Below are 18,046 nucleotides of genomic sequence, written 5' to 3'. Positions count from 1 at the left end.
ATGGCGCCTGGGTAACAGTGGAGCTCTTTGGTGGTAAATGATGGCAAATGATGGCTGAGGCTGGCTGCAGGCTGAGGCCTCCAGGGCTGTGCCAAGCCTGGGCACTGCCAGGGCCTTTGCCTCGCTGCTGGGACAGGAGGTGCCCCATGCCTATAGCCTCAGGCCCGTCTATTAGGGGACAGAAGGCTGTGACCCACCAGAAACAGCCCTTGTACCCCAGGGTATCCCCTGTCATTCAGTGAAGGAAGTCCCAGGGTCAGTCCCATGTCTGTGGGACATGGGTCCACCAGCACCTGTCCCTTTTGCCTTGTCCCCATCCCCAGAGATGACACCTGCAGAGTGCGGAGCAGCAGGACTGAGCGGGACTCTGGGAGCCACATGTGGTCACTCCCTACACCTGTGGCCTGGCTTGGGTGCTGCCAAGGGTGGGCCCTGTGGCCTTACCATATGTGATGAGCTGCCAGGTGTCAGCCCTGGGGTTGGTGGGGAGAGGGAGCTGACATGGGGACCCAGGGAAGCAATGGATGAGAAGAGGCTGGAGCAATGTACAAATCCCTTTATTTTATTAGTTTGTCAAAGACTAGTTCGAGCAGGATGGTCACAGCATGTCTGTGGGGCCCCGAGCTGCCCGCCACCTCCCTGGAGGGCCCTGGTGGGCAGCTGGGGGCCGTGGCTGAGGAAGCACGGGGAGGGGGGAGCACGGTGTGGCAAGGGAGGGGCTGGGATGAGGGTGTGCCCCTGCCTCCCCCCGTTGGGGTACAAGCAGCAGCTCCTGGGACATCCCGGGGCGCTTGCCCAGGGATCCTTTCCCAGGCCCGGGGACCCGTGTGTCCAGCGTCAGGTGGGGGGCAGCCAGGCACTCCCAGCCCTGGACTGGCCCGGCAGCCCTCGGCCCTGCGCTGGCTTTATTGCAGGGGGCAGAGTGGGGGTCCCGGCAGCGCGGCGGGGGGCTCTCGGCTCAACGCCGCGGGTGGCCCCCGGGGACAGTGGGGGCTCGGGGGGGGGAGTCTGAGCAGCGGACACGAGGACGCATGGAGCGACGGAGCGCACCCTGGCACAGAGACACTAATGCGAGGACGGGGGCCAGCGGGGCCAAGACACAGACGAGCGAGCGGCGGGGACGGGGGGACGGGGCAGGGGGGGCCCTGCCCCGCACGTGCCTTTGTACACGGTTGGCGGAGCGCGGCGCCCGCTCCTCCCGGTGCTGAAGTATTGCAGTCTAACTGATATGGCTTTAACTATGGGGCCAGAGATGCGGGGAGGGGGGTCCCCTCCAACCCCCCGATGCAGGGGCACACCGGGCAGCCCCGGGGGACCCCCGTGCCCGACGACTGGGGATGGGGGAGCTGCGGGCAGGGCGCCTGGCTTTGTGCTTTGGGCTTGGCCCGGGGCGGGACGGGGCAGGGGGATGGCAGTGTTGGGAACGAGGGCAGGCGAGCAGAGGCCTGCTGCGGTCCCCTGGGAGGGCAGGAGCAGGGCAGGGGGCACAAGGAGCCACCCCGGGGAGGCCGGTAGGGCCTGGGTGCCCCCAGCCCACCACGAGGTTACATCAGTGCATTTGGTCCCGGTTCGCCCTGTCCGGCCAGGGCTGCTCCCCTTTGGCGTGGTGGGGGGGGCCCTGCCTGGACGGGACGGGGCGGGCTTTTGGTCTGGTCAGGGGACAGGGCAGAAGGGGATGGGAGGGGGTGTGGGGACCCCCTCTCCGGGGCCAAGGGAGCTGATGGAAGGGTCGTAGGGGAGAGGGCGCCCATGCCCCAGCACCCTATGGCAGGGTTGACAGTGCTGTTACTTCTTGAACATATCCTGCAGCGGGCCGGGCAGGTACTTGAGGACGGTGTCCAGGATGCTCTCCTCCTCCTCTTCCTCCTCATCCCCGCAGCCTGCTGGGATCGCCTTCTTGGGGCGCGTCAGGCTGCCCTCACACGGCTGCTCCAGGGCAGCTTTCTCCTCTGCTTCCTTCTCCTCCTTCTTCTTCAGCCCGTACTGAGAGGACACAGACCCTCAGCAGGGCAGGCACAGGGCACTGCCTGCACTGTGCCTGTGCCCATCACCACTGCCTTGGGCCACCCTCCTCCCAGCCATGCCAGCTCCCTGTCCCAGCCCCACCCCGGGTGCCAGGAGCAGGGGTGGGTGCAGGAGAAGCATGTGCCCACCTTGTCACGGATCTGCTGCCGGACTTTCTCCCGTTCGGCCTCCATGCGGGCGTGCTTGGCTTTCCGCTCCTCTTCCTGCTGGCGCAGAGCCTCCTGCCTCTCCTCCTCCTTCTTCTGCGCATCGGGGTCCTTCTCCTCCTCGCCCCCCAGCATCTTTCCCATGTCCTTGGTGGCCCCTGTGGCATCACAAGAGCATTGGCTGGTCCCCAAGGGTGCTGCAGCTCGGCGCTGGCTGCTGAAGCCCTGCAGCGGCAGGCAGAGCAAGGAGCCCCCCTGACAAGGACAACCTGGGACATCCCCAGGGCCACCGATGCCAAAGTGGGCTGCAGACAGGCTCTGGAGGCTGTGGGGATGGGGAGTGCCACGGGCTGGCTGCGCTGCCCTAGTTCAGCGTCAGCCGGAGGAGACGCCGGCAGCTCCTTCGGCACCCAGGGGACCTGCCGGGGAATCCCACTTAGCGGCAGGAGAGCCAGGATTCCCCAGCCAGCTGCTGCCGGTGCTGGGAACAGGAACCCCAGAGGGCTTCAGCAGCAGCTCCCCACTGCCGGTGGCTCTCTGTGTGACTCTATCCCCCTGCCATGTCCCTCCCACTGTGGTCCCAGGGTGTCAGGCCAGCACCACTCCCGGAGAGGGGACTCTGAGGGGGAACAGCACCCACTCACCGCCCAGCGCTTGCTTCATGACAAAGTCCATGGTGCCGATGTGTGCGTGTGGCTAGGCCAGTGCCCAGCGCTCATCCACTGCTGTCCGGGCTTGCTGACCTGGGCCACCTGTGTGGGCAGAGAGGGACAGCATTGGGGACACCATGCCCATGGTCCCTACCATGGCATGGAATGGGATGGTTCCTGGGGCTGCACTTTACACCCTCTGCATCTCCAGCCCCGAATGCCTTCCAGGATGGACAGAGGGAGTTTCTGGGGTCTACAGGCAGAGGGTGTGCTGTGTCTGTTTCCCTCAGCCCCCTCCTCACATCCCTGCTGGCCTTGAGGACCTATGGAGGGACCAAGACAGGGATTCCAGAGGGATGTTCCACCTCACCACTGCCCTTGGTGTGGCAGCAGGAGCCAGGGGTGCTGCCTGAGGGCTGGTGGGATGGGGACCCACCACACCACTATCCACCGTGTGCCCCTGCTTTGGGGGAGGGGATGACAGCCCCTGGCTGGGGATGCCAGCGTGGCGCAGCCAGACATGGGATGCTGCGTGTGCGCGCGTGTCTATCGCAATGTGAGTGCTCTGCAGAGGGTTGGTGGCAGGTTGTGGCGATGTTTGGGGGCTGCAGGGATTGCAAGCAGCAGCCTGTCACTGTCTGTGTGATCCATGCGGGTGCTGCAGATGGGTGACACCATGCAGGGGCACTGCGTGTGCAGGACGGAGCGGGTGCACGCTGTATCTGCGTGTGCTTGTGTGTGAGCTCTGTGCAGGCGTGCAGGTTATGTTTGCTCAAGAGGTGTGTTTGCGGGTGGCTGCAGGCTGTGTTTGCATGGGGTGTGTGTGCACACGCGTGATAAGTTTGTGGGGCTGCAAGCTGCGCGTGCCCCCACGATGTGCGGGCTTGCAGCCTGTTTTCAAGCTTTGTGCGTGTGCGAGTGTTGGGGTTTGCGGGCTCTGCGGATGTGTGTGCACGCAGGTTTGCGGGTTGTGTCTGTGTGCTGCGTGTTTTTGCTCTGTGTGTGTGTGTTTGCACACTGGGGGGGTGTTGCAGGCTGTGTTAGTGTGTGTGTGTGGGGCTGTTTGTGCAGGTCCGTGGGTTTGCAGGCTGCACGGGGTCTGTGCACACAAATTTGCAGACTGTGTCGCGTGTGTGTACGTGTGGGGGTGTTGCAGGCTGCTTGCGTGCTCCGTGTGTGCGCGCATGTGGGGGATTACAGGCGGGGTGTGTGTGTGGGGGTTGCCCGTGGGGGTGCCCATGCCCCCCACGTGTCCCGTGTGAGTGGGGGGCTGCAGGCTGTGCTCAGATACTGGGGGTGCAGTTTGCTCTCTCTCTCTCTGTGCGTGTGTGTGTGTGTGTGTGCATGTGCCCAGAGAGTGCCGCAGAATCGCAGTTACCCCACCCCAGATCCCCGGGACCCCAGGGGGCTGGAGGGTCTCCAGGAGCTGTGACCCTGGGAAGTTTGTTGCTGCCAGCGCTGGGGTACCCCGCGGCTAAGGGGTGGAGGGTGCTTCTCCAGGCAGCACAGTGCTGAGCCCCGGGACCGCAGTGGGGGGCTCAGGGGCCACCAGGGATGAGGGAACACTGGGAAGCATCGGGAAACCGGGGCCGTAGGGAAGGTGCAGGGGACACGGGGGGCATCGGAATACCGGGGCCGCCTGGCGGGGGGTCGTGCAGCGATAGCGGGGTATGTGGGGGACATCGCGGGGTGCGGGGAAAAGGGCAACACGGGGAAAACACAGCAGACGCAGGGCACACCGGCAGGCACCGGGACACCAGTGACACCCGTGCGGGGACACCGCACGGGCTGCAGCGACGCAGGGGACACGAGGGGGGGGCGCCGGGAAGGCGGGGGACAGCGGAGACACGGGACGTAGCGGACACCCGGCATGCGGGAGACACCGGGACCGCAGTGGGGTGCGGGACCCTGGTGGGGCTCCGCGACAGGGGCGCAGGTACAGGGAAGACGCGGGGGGAACCCGGGAGCCGGGGGACACGCACGGGGGGCGCAGGGGACACCGGGGACGGGGGGAGCGGGGACACGGGGAGGGCGGGAAGCGCGCTGGGGGCGGGGGTCGCGCAGGGGACGCGGTGCCGCGGGGACCCCCCTCCCCACCCCATCCCATCCCGGTGTCTGCGGCGCGGGGCCCCGCCCGCCGCCCGGGGCCGCCCGGTGCCGCAGCGGCGGCGCTGTCCCTTCAGCACCGGCACTCACCGGCTCCGCCGCCGCTCGCCGCTGCCGCCGCTCCGCCCCGCCCCGCCCCGCCGCGGCCCGGCCCCCTCCCGCCCCCGGCGGCACGCGTGGGCCCGCCCGGAGCGACGGACCGGCCCCCCGCGGGGGCGGGAGGATGCGGGACCCCCCCGGGAAACGCCGCACGACCCCCAGGGAAACGTCCCGGGGAGCCCCGCAGGGTGTGGACAGGCCCCCCACGCTGGTCACCACCCCGCGCTTCCGCGGCAGAGGGACGGGGCAAGAGTCTCCTGCGCGGGGTTAATGATTCACCGCCGCGGTAATTAACGGGCGAGACGAGGCATTCAGTAATCAGCCGGAGCTGCCCCCCAGTCCCGCACCTCCTTGCTCCCTCACTCGGCAAAGCAACCCGGTCCCCTCTGCAGGGGTGTGGGATGGCTGCGGGAGTTTAAACAAAGTCCTTGATAAATCACTTCGTGCCCCCCTCCCCTTCGCTATGGCATCGAGGCTGTGATGCCCACAGAGCTCAGGACCCAATTCAGAACGGGGTTCCCGTCCAGGAAATGGGGGGCACCTCCCTGCCTGGCCCCCCTGCACCTGCCTGAAGGGAGACAGTCTCCTGCAGCCCCTCCTGTGTTCCCTCCCCCGCACTGCGGGACAGATCTCCCACCCTCGTCCCGATGCACAGGGTCGGTGTGTGCTCACCCTGCAGAGGGGCAGCCGGTGCCTCCTAATTAATCCAGCCCTGAGTTATTAAAGACAAGACGAGCCCTGTGCAAATGAGATTAGTGGTGCTTGGAGCCGGGCTTTGGGATAACTGATGTTTAATGGTGAGGCTCTGGAGCAGCAGCCCTTCAGGGGCCCAGAAGAGTGCTGGAGAGGATCTGAGTGTGGGGTCCTTTCAGGGACCCCCTACCCCTACACCTGGGAGGGTGTGGGGAGCTGGGACAGGCTGCAGCTGCCCCCACAAGCACAGTAGTGTGGGCTGTGGAGATGCTCCTGGTGCTGCTGGGCACTGCCAGGGCTGCTGCAGGGAGGTCGAGAGCGATGCAGGATGTGGGGCAGCAGTGGGGAGCCATCCTGCAGCTGGGGGGCCCAAAACTGGCGTGCAAGCGCCACCTCCACAGGGATGCAGCACTGACAGATCCGTTTGTGTGCACCCTGTGCTCCTGCCTCGATGCATGGCAGCTGCCACGGACAAGTCTCAGCACAGGGACAACACACCAAGGACTTGGCCTTCTTGTTCACCCCCTCTCACTGCTCCCAAAAATACCCCCTGGCGTAGCAAATCTCCATCAGCTCCGAGCCCTCAGCCCGGCATCGGCCAACAACTCCTCTTTCCACCTCCAAAGTAAAAATGCCTCCTGCCCTTGTGCCCAGCCCCGCTCTGCCCGCTGGCAGCTGGTGGGACAGGCATGTGGGCGGCAAGACAGGCCTGTGCTTGGCCCGTCCGTCTGTCCATCCATCCGTCCTGCGGCAGCCCTGCTCCGGGTGTTGACGTCAGCGCTCCCGGCAGCCGGGCGGTGGGCGGGCGGCACCGCTCCTATTGTATTAAAAATAATACAGCGGAGCACAAATTCATTACAGATAAGTGTGACAGCCAGGAGGAATTAACGAGCCCGTCTCTCAGCGCCTGACAAACGCCTCCCTTTGTTCCTGGGATGGGTCCCTGAGTCTTTCAATCTTTGGAGATGCCTCGACTCATTAAGCACATCCTCCCCCAGCAGCTCCCAGTGTGCCTGAGGACTGCTCCCAGTATGAGCTGTGACCACGCTGGCAGGGACATCCCTTGTGCCAGTGTCCAGTGCTGTTGGGCTTGCCCTCCTTGGGAGTCAGTGTCCTGGAGTGCTGTCCCCAAGCATTAGCCCCACGTGGGGTGCAGGGTGGCCGGGGGGAGGTGGGCGAAGCAGCCCCCGTCCCTGCTGCTGCGGGAAGCACGAGGCTCATGTGAGCTGAGGCCAAACGCCCCGGCACTCCAGCTGCCGGTGCCGGCGGCGCAACCGCAGCCGACGGGCTGGCAGGCACCCAACTCTGCCCTGCTGGCTGGGCTCCCATGGGAAGAGCAGCCAGGGGCTTGTCACCAGCCCTGGGCATTGCCTCCATCCTCCTGCCCCTCATACCCCTGCAGACACCCCTGCTCCTGGGACAGGAATGGTCCCATGGGACCCCCATAGTCCCAGAGCTGAGCTGCCTCTGGCCAGTGTTTGGGGTGCTTGTGCCCAGCACAGGCACTCTTTAGGACCAGCTGTTCCCTGGTATCATCCTGGGCAGTGTCACCTGCTGGGTGACTGCCTGGAGCTGCCTGGGGAGGCAGGAAGAGAAGGGACAGGGAGGGATGGGAGGGACAGGGCAGCACCGTGACCAAATGGAGGAGGAAGCTCTCAGCACTGACAAGTCCTACAAGTTGCCTCTGTGCCGGCTCACGGGGGCAGCACAGCAGGGGTGGAGCTAGTGCAGGAGCCAGGGCCCTGGCACTGCCTTGCTCGGCTCCACGCTGGCGCCCAGGGAAAGGGCACGGGGCTGGCTGGTGCCGTCACATCGCCCACAGCATCCACCGCCAGCAACGCCTGAGTGGCACCTGCCCATCAGCATTGTCCCCAGCTCCCACAGCCAGACAGGGACTCTGCAAGGTCACAGCCTCTGGGCAAAGCTCCCGGGCAGAGGGAAGCGGGTGCCTGAATACCTGCACCCATCCCTGCAGGACTGCCAGCCCAGCCTGCTGCCACCCATTAGCATAGGGCAGTTATTTCACTTATCCCCCCGCCCCCCCAACTATGCAGAAAATAATTATTGGTCCTTCTCATCGCACCAAGGGATTAAAAGTGGTTAACTCTATTTCCAAAGGCTTTGTTATGTTGGTTTTCCCTCAGCTGCTGCACAAGGCGATTTCCACAGTGCCACTTAGGCAGCTTTTATCAGGTTGTCTTCTGGAGGTAATTGGGTTTTTCAGGAGCCTGTTTAAAATTCGTAACCCAGCCTCTTAAACAAAACAAAAACAGCAGCGGGGAGAAGGGGAAGAGGCAGCATGAAACATGCAGCAGCTGCAGCCTCTGAAGAGCAGCCCTGGCCCCTTGGGGCTGGCACCGGGCGGGGACAGGGACAGGCACCAGCGTGCTGAAGCGTCAGTCTGGAGATGGACCCTCCAGTGCAGCAGCTGAGAACAGACTGCAGGGACAGCCCCTGCTGCCCCTGCCGTCCCTCCTGCTGGTGACACTGTGCGAGGTGAGGGGTACCCTCGCCACGGGGACCCTTATGCTGTGTTCAGGGCAAGTATGAGGTGCTTGGAGCCTCCAGCGTCCAGCCCCTGGGGATGCTGGGGCGACTGCTCTGCCTCTGCAGCAAGTCACAGCCCCCTCAGCACATGTGGGTGCCCCCCCCGCACCCACTCACCTGTTATCACACCCACAGCAAACACGGGGTGTGAATGTGGGTCTCACTGTGGGGCTGGCTGGGAGCTCACCATGAGCCCTGGGGCTGGCAGGGACGAAGGTGGGCTCTTGCCATGGCTTAATCCTGGCTCCACTGTGATGCTCCTGACTGTGGGAGCTGCACTGTTGGAAAAAGACTGGGGGTGGCAGGGACCCTGAGCTGATCAGAGAGGGACAAAGCAAACGGGCCAAAGCCATCCTCACAGGACAACTTCTGCTGGCCCCGTGTCCTGAGGGTCTCCCTGGTTCTAGGCTTTGCTGGCTGGCTGGGGGAGGCTCCTGCTGCCCTCCCCATACCCTGCTCTGTATGGGCACAGCATTGCACCCCTGCAACCAGAGGGGCTTCAGGCTGACACTGCAGCTCTTCCTGCTCTCCTGCGTCACCTCACAGGTCCATCTGCATTAATACCACAGCCCCGTCGGCATCAGTGCTGCGGACCTGTCTGCATTGCTGCCACAACTCCATCGCCATCCCTCAGGAAGACTTGTCTGCCCCCTCCTTGTGGGGTGGGGGTTTCACTGGGCACCCCCAGCTCGTCCCTGCCCGGCTCTGTGCCACGGGGCACAGTGTGGGCTAGGGAGTGAGTGGGTGGTGGGGAGCTGCCGCAGCAGATGGTCGATGGGGCCGGATCATGGCACCGCACGCAATGAGGAACGTGCGTGTCCCCGGGGCCATTCACAGGAGCTGGTTGTGAACTCGTGCCTGCAGGGCCCCAGCACACACACACCTGCTCGTCCCAGGCATGGCAACAGCAGCGTGCGAGCCAGGAAGGCTGTGGCTGATGGAGGGATGGGGAGAGGAGAGGACCAAGCCAACAGCTTCCAGCTCTTCCCAGCATGGCGGTGTTCCTGGAGGATGCTGGAGAGAGAGGGGTGCTCCCAGTGCTGTGCTACTTCAGAGCTCCCCAAAAAGACCATCTACACCTACATCTGTGTGAGAGAGTGATGAAGGGGCTGAATCTCCCAGTGAGAGTGCCCAAGGGGACAGGGAGCCAGCTCCAGGCTCCAGCTAAGAAGCATCCACTGCTGCTGGGATATCAGCCACTGCATGGCTGAGCACCTTGGCTTTGCCACCGCTGTTCTGTGCCCTGTGACATGAAGCACTGCTCACCCAGTCCCAGTCTCAAGGCCACCCAGAGCCCCAAGGAGTCCATGTCCCATGAGCGCTGGGGGATGCCGGGATGGACTCTGCTACCTGAGTGCTGCAGTGGTGACTCCTCATCCCCACAGCTCCCGACTCCCGGCGTGTGTCCGGTGCCTCTGTGCCATGCATTATTAAACAGAGGCACTGCAGCCCCTCGCTGTTTATCCTGGTGTGGCTGTGCAGGGACAGGCTGTGGGAGCTGCGGTGGCTCGCTGCAGTCTCAGCCAGAAGATTTAGTCTCCCTGCAGGCCTGGCCAGTTCCCCAAACAGGTTTATGACCCCTGGGCTTACTCACCTGGCAGCTTTCAACCCCCTGCCACACACAGGATGGATACCACCTCCCTGTAGAAAAGCCACTATGCATTCAGCCTCAGTGCTATCACCTACGCCTTCCCCTGCCCACACAGCAGGTACAGCATTTACATCCCAATCGCCCATACAAAGGCACAATTGCGTCGAGTCCACCCCATCAATATTTATGGCAGGCACGCACACCCGCAGCTCTGCAGGGGCCAGTGCAGAGCAGAGATGGGTGCAGCACACCACACACTGCTTGGAGAGCAGACAAAAGCCCCCCTGAGCCCCTGCACTGCCTCCCCACTGCCCTAGCCTGTGTACATACTGATTTCCAGCCTTGCTGCTCTGGCAGGGACATGCAGGGCCTGTGCAGGCACCAATGACCGAGGTGGTCATGACATGTGGGGAGTGGATGCTCAAGGATCCTCTTCCTGGCTCTGTGTCAGGATGGGATTTGGGCACCTGCTCCCCACAGAAAGCCTCAGAGTGGTTATACCCACCCTCATTTCCCTGACAGAAAAAAGGTGTGAAGGACAAGGGCACAGTTGTCTCAAGGCTGGGCATCCAAGGAAGCCCCCACCTTGTCCACCCTCCAGCTGAAACATCCTAAAAAATGAGACCCTGGGCACTGTTCCCCTGTGGTTCAGCCTCATGCTGACATAGATTTTGGATCCTGAAAGATCTTTGGGGCTCCTGAGTCGAGGGCAGAGACTGGGGTGCTTTAGCCCCTCTCTGTACCACCAAGGCTGGGGAATGGGGGGATGAAAGGAGCAGGGATGTCATCATGGCTGGCCCTGCTCTACCCAAATTCCCAGCCTAGCTTTGGGAGAGCATCTGCCTTCTGTGGGAGAAGGGCTCATCCTAAACCCCCCATGGGAGGGGAGGTTTAGGAGATGAGATGCCCCATGCCCTGGGCAACAGAGCTGGATGAGGGGCACCACACCAGGGACACCCTGTCCTCCAACAGCAGCAGATGGCTGCACAGTGGGGGGCTCCATGGCAGCGTGGAGGGGGACATCTGGGTGCCTGGGCTCCAGCCAAGTTGCAGCTCGGTGGGAGCAGGATGAGCCTACATTCACCCCCTGACTTGGGACACTGGGACATTGGGAGGGGTGAGATCCCCACACCAGGGAGCAGCTGGGATGGCTGGGGGGACTTGCTGCCCACCCCATCTGAGACCTCCCCCAGCCTGCCTGCGCTCGGGGTTTCCGCTGTGGCGTGACGCCGGACGGGCACGGCAACGCTCCAAGAGCTGCTGGGGCTCGGGCCAGAAAATTCATTCTTGGCTGCTTTCAGTGGGGTTTGGCTCGTACCTTTCCCATCTGGGGGCTTTCAAAAGAAAAAAAAAAAAAAGGAGAAGAAAGAAAAAAACCTCCTGTCCCTGTGCCAGCTCCACAGTCACTGTCACTTGCCATGGTCCCCAGGCGGGACTGTGCCGAGCATCTGTCCAGAATCTGAGCTGGTCTTTACTCCTGTGGTCTCTGCCTGGTCTTGAGCCAGTCCAGGTGCCTCTTGCCCTGCACTAAGGTGTCACAAGGATGCCCACGATAGACACCCCCCCTCCCATCTTGTGTGACACTACTGGCTCTGCTGAGGTGGCCCCAGGTGGTACCTCTGCACCCCCCATCCATCCCCCATAACATGGGGAGTGAGATGTTCCCACAGCCCCCCAAGAGCCACGGCACTGCCTACCTTGGTGTGTGAAGCACCAGGTGTCTGCTGCTTCGGCACCTAACGCAGGGGGACAGAGACCTCGTGGGGGTGGTTGAGCATCGCAGGGAGAGCAGGGCCTGCAGAGACACAGACAGTGAGAGGATTAGCACCATGGAGGGGCTCCAGGAATGGGTGGCATTGACAAAATGGATACACTTGATGGGTGATGGACAGAGCACACCACTGCCTGCTGCCCTTTCTGCCATCCGGGGGCCCAGGGTGGGTCTGTGTACTCCCCACATCTCAACCTCCAAGGATGGGAGCAACCTGCTGCCAAGGGCCACCATCTCTCTGCAGATAGGAGCCCATCGGGGTGTGCAGAGGGTGACAGGCTGCAGGAGGTGGCAGCTTGTCAGGGTCTTTGGTCCTGTCCTAAATCAGGGACACCCACTCTGCTGCTGGCAGAGGGCTCCTGGCTATCTCTGCAGGTACCTGGCACTTTGGATGCCTTCATTAAAAATTTAGAGAGCTCTCAACTCTTTGAGGGTTTTAAAATTTCACATTAACTCTGCCATCCTTAGCTTGCACATTTGTTCTTTGGAGAACATAATGGCAAGTTAAAACAAGCCGCCAAACAAAAGCGCTGCTCAGAGTCGACAATCGAAGAAAGCCTGACGCCGCTCTGGGCTCCCCACTTCTGCTGGACCACAGGAAACTTCTGTCTGGGGATCTTGTCCCTTCCTTGAATGTCCTTGAAACCCCCCTGTGATGCCTGGGGAGATGCAGGGAGTGCTCCTGGGGGATGCTGGCCTGGGAAGGGGCTGTGCAGAGACCTGGGTACCAGGGTGCTGGGTGCCATGCTGGCAGTTTCTGGGGTGGTCTGTCCCTGTGGTGTGGCTGACTGGTGTCACCGTGATGGGTGTCATGAGTGTGATTTCTGCTCTGTGACTTGAGGAGCAGATTCCTGGGGAAGTTACACATTCATCCTAACTTCAAGTTTTTCCTCCGCCAGGGGAAAGGAGGGAGGCTTTGGCAAATTGGAGATAAATATATGACCCAGGGGAGTTGGGGGAAACAAAGGCAAACACCGATGCTGTGGAAGAGCAGGGACTGGGATGGATGGAGCCTGCATTTTAAAAATCATTACAGAATAGGGATGTCTCATTCCAACCCCAGGAGTAGAAGATACTGACAGCTCCTGGGAACAGGGTTTGGTAAGGTTGGCTATAGGAAAGAGGCAAAGGATCCCCAGTGAGACCCCCAAGGAGACCCCAGAATGGCAACTGCTTCCCTGGGAAATGCAGTGCTAAAAGCTCAGCCTGGAAAGGGCTCAGAAGCAGCATGAAGGTGACCTTTGCTGGGGACAACTGCTGCCTCCTTTGGGATACAGGAAGGCTCTGGAGCGGGGTAACACGGGCTGCAGAGTGCTGCAGGGATGTGCGCCTGGGGGCGTCTAGTTTCCAGACAGCCCAGTGCCAAGGAGACAGCTGGGCTGGAACAGAATCAATTTGGCTCTGCTGGCCATGGCCCGGGGTAGCAAATCAGGAGATATTTGATGAAAACCCAGAGGGTGGAAAGAGGAGGGACCCCCTGTCCAAGTACTTGAGAGGATGCAGAGAGTCCTGGGGGGTTCTGCTCCAATCCCTGTAGGGTATTTTTTATTTGAGCCAGACCAAAGTTGTTTTTTTTTCTCCTTTACAATAGGCAGAGCCTCCCAGTACCACAAAGATGCATCTCACCTGGACAGCTGCAGTAGCTCAATCTGTCTGTCTGTCCAAGCAACCAGACACCAACCGCAGCCAAACACAGAGGACAGGGAAGAGAAGAGCAGGGTGATGTGCCAGAACACCCCCAGCTCCAGGGATAGAGGTGCCCCCAGGAGCTGGCAGGGTTGTTTTGATCTAGCTGAGGTCTGGACACAAGACAGTATCCAGGGAAAACTTAATGCTCAAGATGAGACCATTAGTGAGTCCACAGCTCTTGTGCTTTGGCACCTCCAGCTCTTGGCACCCTGCTTGAACAGCTGAGCTTGTCCAAATGTCTGGAAGGAGGGTGGGCTGGGGAAGGGGAGCAGCGGGGTGCACAGGCTGACAAACTCAGGGCACGCATCTGAAAGCACTTCCACTGCCTAAGGGAGATGGTCTTGGGACCCGTCTTGGATCTGGCATCAGCTTTGTGTCTGAGCACCAGGTGAGAAGGAAGGCTCAGACTCACGATGCTTGGGGAAAGTATCTGCCAGCAGTGCACTGTCCCAGCCCTCACACAGGGATGCAAAGGGATTGGGGTGTCACACTGCACTGGGCAGCCCTCAGAGCCCCCAGCTGGGGTCCTGTACCTGAGCTGACCTGCCTTGCCTTCAAAAAGCAGATCCTTAGCCTCAAACACCTCAATGCCTCTTGCACACTTCATCTTGCCACAGGACAGGGCAGGTCTGGGTCACACTGTCATGGGGCTCTGGGATTTGACTGGGACGAATAATGTTTCTGAGCCTCTGGTGAGTGTCACAGCAGGAGCTGGTGACACCAGCTAGGGAGGGATGGACATGATGGCCTGGCTGTGCACAGGAGGAGCAGGGACCTGTAGTGCAGAACAACACCGTAAAGGTGACAGTGGCTCCTGGTGAAGTACTGGGTGACCTAGTGAGACACTGGTGCCTGGGGGCACAGCTTGGAGAGCCCACAGCTGAATGAGGAAGATGGTCTGGGTCTCTGCAGCCAGGAAGGCTCCATGGGACCAGGAGAGGCGGAGAGGAAAGCTCCTGGGACGAGTGAGCAGAGAGCGCTCACGCGAGAGCAGCCCGCAGGAGCACAGCTTGTTTACCCTGGCTGAGCAGGCCTGATTGCTCTCTATAAATACACCCGGCGAGTAAACACCGGGGAGGGAGAAGGATCATTTAAACTCGAGGATGATTCTGGCATAAGAACAAATGGGAAGGTCTGGCCAGGAACACACAGAGGCTGCGGGTGAGAGCAGAGATCCTCTGATCCTCTGGCTGCTGGGAAGGTCCTGTTTTGGGTCCAGCCCTGGCTGTTGGGGCAGTGCATGATGCCCGAGGGCTTGGGCTCAGTGCTGGTGGAAGAGGCAGCAGCCTGGGCTGCAGTGACCATGCCCACCTGCCATACCAGACCTCTCAAGCTCTGGGCCATGGGGGCACAGTGGTGCCTAGTGGCAAAAATAGAGATATGCCACACTGCCAGTGGTCACTGTCTCTTCCCCAGAGGGTTTTCCCACAGTACCAGACCTGCCCTGGGACCTCTTGGTGCTGGTGCTTAAACCATTCTGAGCAACTCAACGTGGCTCCCCTTGGCTCCTGATACAGCTCCCCACAATCAGCTCCAGGCCTGGTGGGCTGTGCCTGGCAGCAGCCTCTGCAGAAACCCAGGGAAGAGCCAAGGTGTAAACCGCAATCATCCTCCAGTGCTGTGAGGTGTTTTGAGCTCTGTCTGGTTGGGGTCATTTCAATACTAATGTCATCATGCAAGGCAATTGAAGAAACCAACACTCGGCCCCCAGCCAAGAGAGACTTTGAGACATTTTTCTGTGCCAATTTGTCTCAGCTGATCTGTCTCCAGTTTCCCCAGGACAGTGAGGGTCAGACACCAGGAGCAGTGTTGCTGGATGGGGACTGAGCTCCCTGTTTCCATGCTGGAGCTTGTCGCGGCAGCTTCAGGTAGACAAGGACAGGTTTGGCAGGGAGGACACTCCTCTGCATCCTGAGTCCATGGCCCTTCCTCATCCTCTATTTGCCCAACCCAGCACCTCAGTTTGACTTGAATCACTCTGCTTCCTTTGCCAGCTCCAGTTCCTTAACCAGTCAACAATTCCTTCACCAGCCCCAGCCAGCAGCTGCCACTGATAGTTGCACGGAGAAGCCCTGAGCCATGAGCCCTGTTCTGAGTGAAGGTGCCAGCCTTGCTTTGCCAGTCTGACTCACCACTCTGCCTGCCTCGGGCAGCAGCTGCCCGGTCACGCTCGTGCCATGCGGGCAGCAGTGCCACCGTGTGCTGCCAGGCCTGGATCACGGCAGCCACCTGCCCGTGTGCTGCAGCCTCGGCGATGGGGGCACAGCAGGGAGAGGGGCTGGAGCGTGGGGTTTGGGAGGCACCTCGTAGGGACAGTGCAGAGGGAAGAGCGGTTTAATCCCAGGGGACTGGGGAGAGGAAGGTGAAATGCTCCACGAGTGGCTGGACTCAGCTGCTGAGAACAGGATGGAGGAGGGAGCCAGCGCTGGGGAGGCATGGGAAGAGCCCGGCAGGTACCAGGAGCTCCCCAGAGCAGAAGGGTGCACGGAGCCTCCCGGGTGCAGACAGGGGATGGCGGGGGGAGCAGGTCTCCTCCTCTCCCCGCCCACTCCCCACTCTGGGCCTGCCGGATGATGGCCAGGCACGAAGGGGCTAGAGGGGGTGTCACCCTCACAGTCCGAGGGTGACAGACTTTCTGCTCCCAACCCCTCCACACCGGCGCGTCCCCCCTCCCCAGATCTGCGGGCGGGCAGTCCGGGGGCGCGCCGCTCAGCCCCGCATCTTGCACCCGCATCACCTGCATCCTTTCCCCCATCCCGCATCACCTGCATCCCTCCCCGCATCCCGCCCCGCATGCCGCATCTCGCCGCTCCGCGGCCGCCGCCCCGTTACATAAGCCGGCGGCCCCGGGAGGCTCGTCGGGCCGATCCCCGCGCCCGTGCCCGGCCCCCCCCGGGCTCTGCGGCACGGCGGGCCCGGCCCGGCCCGGCCCCGCACCCACCTGGCTGGCTCGGCGCGGCTCCGGTGCGCCCCGTCCGCCCCCGGCGCAGGGAAGGAGCCGCCGCCGGAAGGGAGGCGGGAGCCGTAGCGGTACAGGGGGGGCCCGGTGCTGGCTCCCCCTCCGCCGCACGGCCTCCCGGGCGGGGCCGCCTCCGTGCCCGCCTCCGGACCGCCCCGCGCCCCGGGCGGCAGCCCCCGGCCCAGCCTTCCGCCCCGGTACCCGGCGGTCCCTTGCGGTACTCGGCGGTTCCCCTCCGGTACCCGGTAATTGCTCCTCCGGTATCGAGGTGTCCCCCCGCTATTCAACCATCTCCCCCTGCCACCTGGCTATGCCCACCCACGCCCAGCATCACCCCCCAGCATGTAGCATCCCTCCCAGTACTGCCTGTGCCTGCAGCTGCACCTCCAGTGCCCATAACAGCCACCCCCAGTACCTGACCATGCCTCCCATTCCTTGGCCACCCGTTTCCCCAGTACCCAGCAACTTCCCTGAGTCCCTGGCCATCCCTCCTGACCCCCTGGATCTGCCAGTTCCCCCCCCCGCCCCCCAGCAATTCCCTCCAATATTCTCTCTCTCCCCACAGGCCCCAGTGCTTCTCTCCCCCAGAGTTGTTAATTCTTCTCCCATGGCACTGCCAGCCCCTCCAGAGGAGGGGTCTCTAGACAGATCACCTCTGTCTTGGTGTGCCAGTCTTGGGGTGTTTTGGGGTGCCAGTGGTGCTCCCCAAATCAGAGACCCCTGTTGCATGTGACAAAGCCCTTGCCCAGGCTCTCTTAGAGGGTGTTCCAAGGATGGAGTGATGAAGAGCTCTGAGCCTGCTGGGGTCTGCAGGGCTCACAGGCAAGCCAAGAGGGAGCAGAATGGGTAGAGAGGCTGGAGAGGGGGCTGCTCTGGGGGGCTGCAAAGCTCTGGGATGGGGATATGGGCAGGCTGGCCATGTGCTGTTGTGTGGGCCAGGGAGTGGTGGAAAGAAGGAGTGGAGCAAAGAGCAAGAACTTGTCCAAAGAGGTTTTAAGAAGTCAAAACTCTGGTTCAGGGCTTGGTGCAGAGCATGGCCAAGAGGCCTCCAAGATCCCCACTGGCCTAAGGGGCTGGGGCTCCTCCTTCTCCTGCCCAGTCCCTCTCCACAGGCTGCTGCCCCCATGTTCCTGGCAGGTAGCTGAAGCCCTTTTTCCCCTGGATTTTGCTTTGGGTTTGTGGGTGTGCAAAACAGCTCCCACTGAGCCCTGGGGATGCTTTGGGGTTGGTGCTTCCTGGGAGGGCTGTGCCTCTCATTGTAACTTGTTTTTGTAATCTGTTTGGTCATTGGGATCTCTGATCGCCCTCTGAACAGCTGAGTCCTGCCTCTCCCTCCTGAAAAGGGGGTGCAAGACAGCTGTGCCTTAGTGCCTGAGGAGGGCTCAGCATCGTGGCCCCAAGGGAGTCTGCTGCTCACGTTTCCCACCCTGGGGAATCCTTCCTCCACCAGGCATCACGGCAGGGTCAGATGCAGGTCAGCTGGGAGCCACCTCCGGTTATCCCTCCCTGCTCCTCCCGTGCTGCTCTTCACATAACGCAGAAGCTCAAGCTCACTGCACCACTCCTTCTTGCAGGGCTGCTGCAGGATGGAGAAGCTGATGAATAAATCAATCCCCCCCGGTGCTGAGGCAGCAAAACTTGGATGTGAGCAGAGGAGCAGCGCCGGGGCTGACGGCTGGGGTGGCACCTCTTGTGAATTCCTCCTATGCAGCCGCCGCAGACAGAGCTGCTGCAGCCAAGTGGGCAGCTCTGATTGCCTTCTTGCCATGT

The 18,046-nt window shown here is 62.0% G+C and overlaps 1 protein-coding gene across 2 annotated transcripts; it reads right to left on the bottom strand.

Annotated features, from left to right (window-relative positions):
- Positions 1-541: 541 nt before the first annotated feature.
- CPLX2 (complexin 2) lies at positions 542-16,364 on the bottom strand. 2 transcript variants are annotated; one of them, XM_027718824.2, is made up of 5 exons: positions 16,259-16,364; positions 11,555-11,652; positions 2,816-2,923; positions 2,154-2,329; positions 542-1,983 (listed from the first exon to the last, which is right to left on the bottom strand). In XM_027718824.2, exons 3-5 carry the CDS (start codon positions 2,844-2,846, stop codon positions 1,786-1,788), a joined length of 405 nt encoding a protein of 134 aa, XP_027574625.1. In that variant the 5' UTR covers positions 2,847-2,923; positions 11,555-11,652; positions 16,259-16,364; the 3' UTR covers positions 542-1,785. The 2 variants fall into 2 exon arrangements, with proteins under 2 accessions (XP_027574625.1, XP_027574626.1); XM_027718825.2 differs by lacking the exons at positions 11,555-11,652; positions 16,259-16,364 and adding an exon at positions 5,018-5,038.
- Positions 16,365-18,046: the final 1,682 nt, after the last annotated feature.

The sequence above is a fragment of the Pipra filicauda genome, unplaced genomic scaffold (assembly GCF_003945595.2).
Source record: "Pipra filicauda isolate LSUMZ 115617 unplaced genomic scaffold, ASM394559v2 scaffold3_size10097308_pilon, whole genome shotgun sequence".
Classification (NCBI taxonomy): Eukaryota; Metazoa; Chordata; class Aves; order Passeriformes; family Pipridae; genus Pipra; species Pipra filicauda.
Note: the sequence above shows the minus strand (reverse complement) of the source record. Positions and strands in the feature narration are given on the sequence as shown.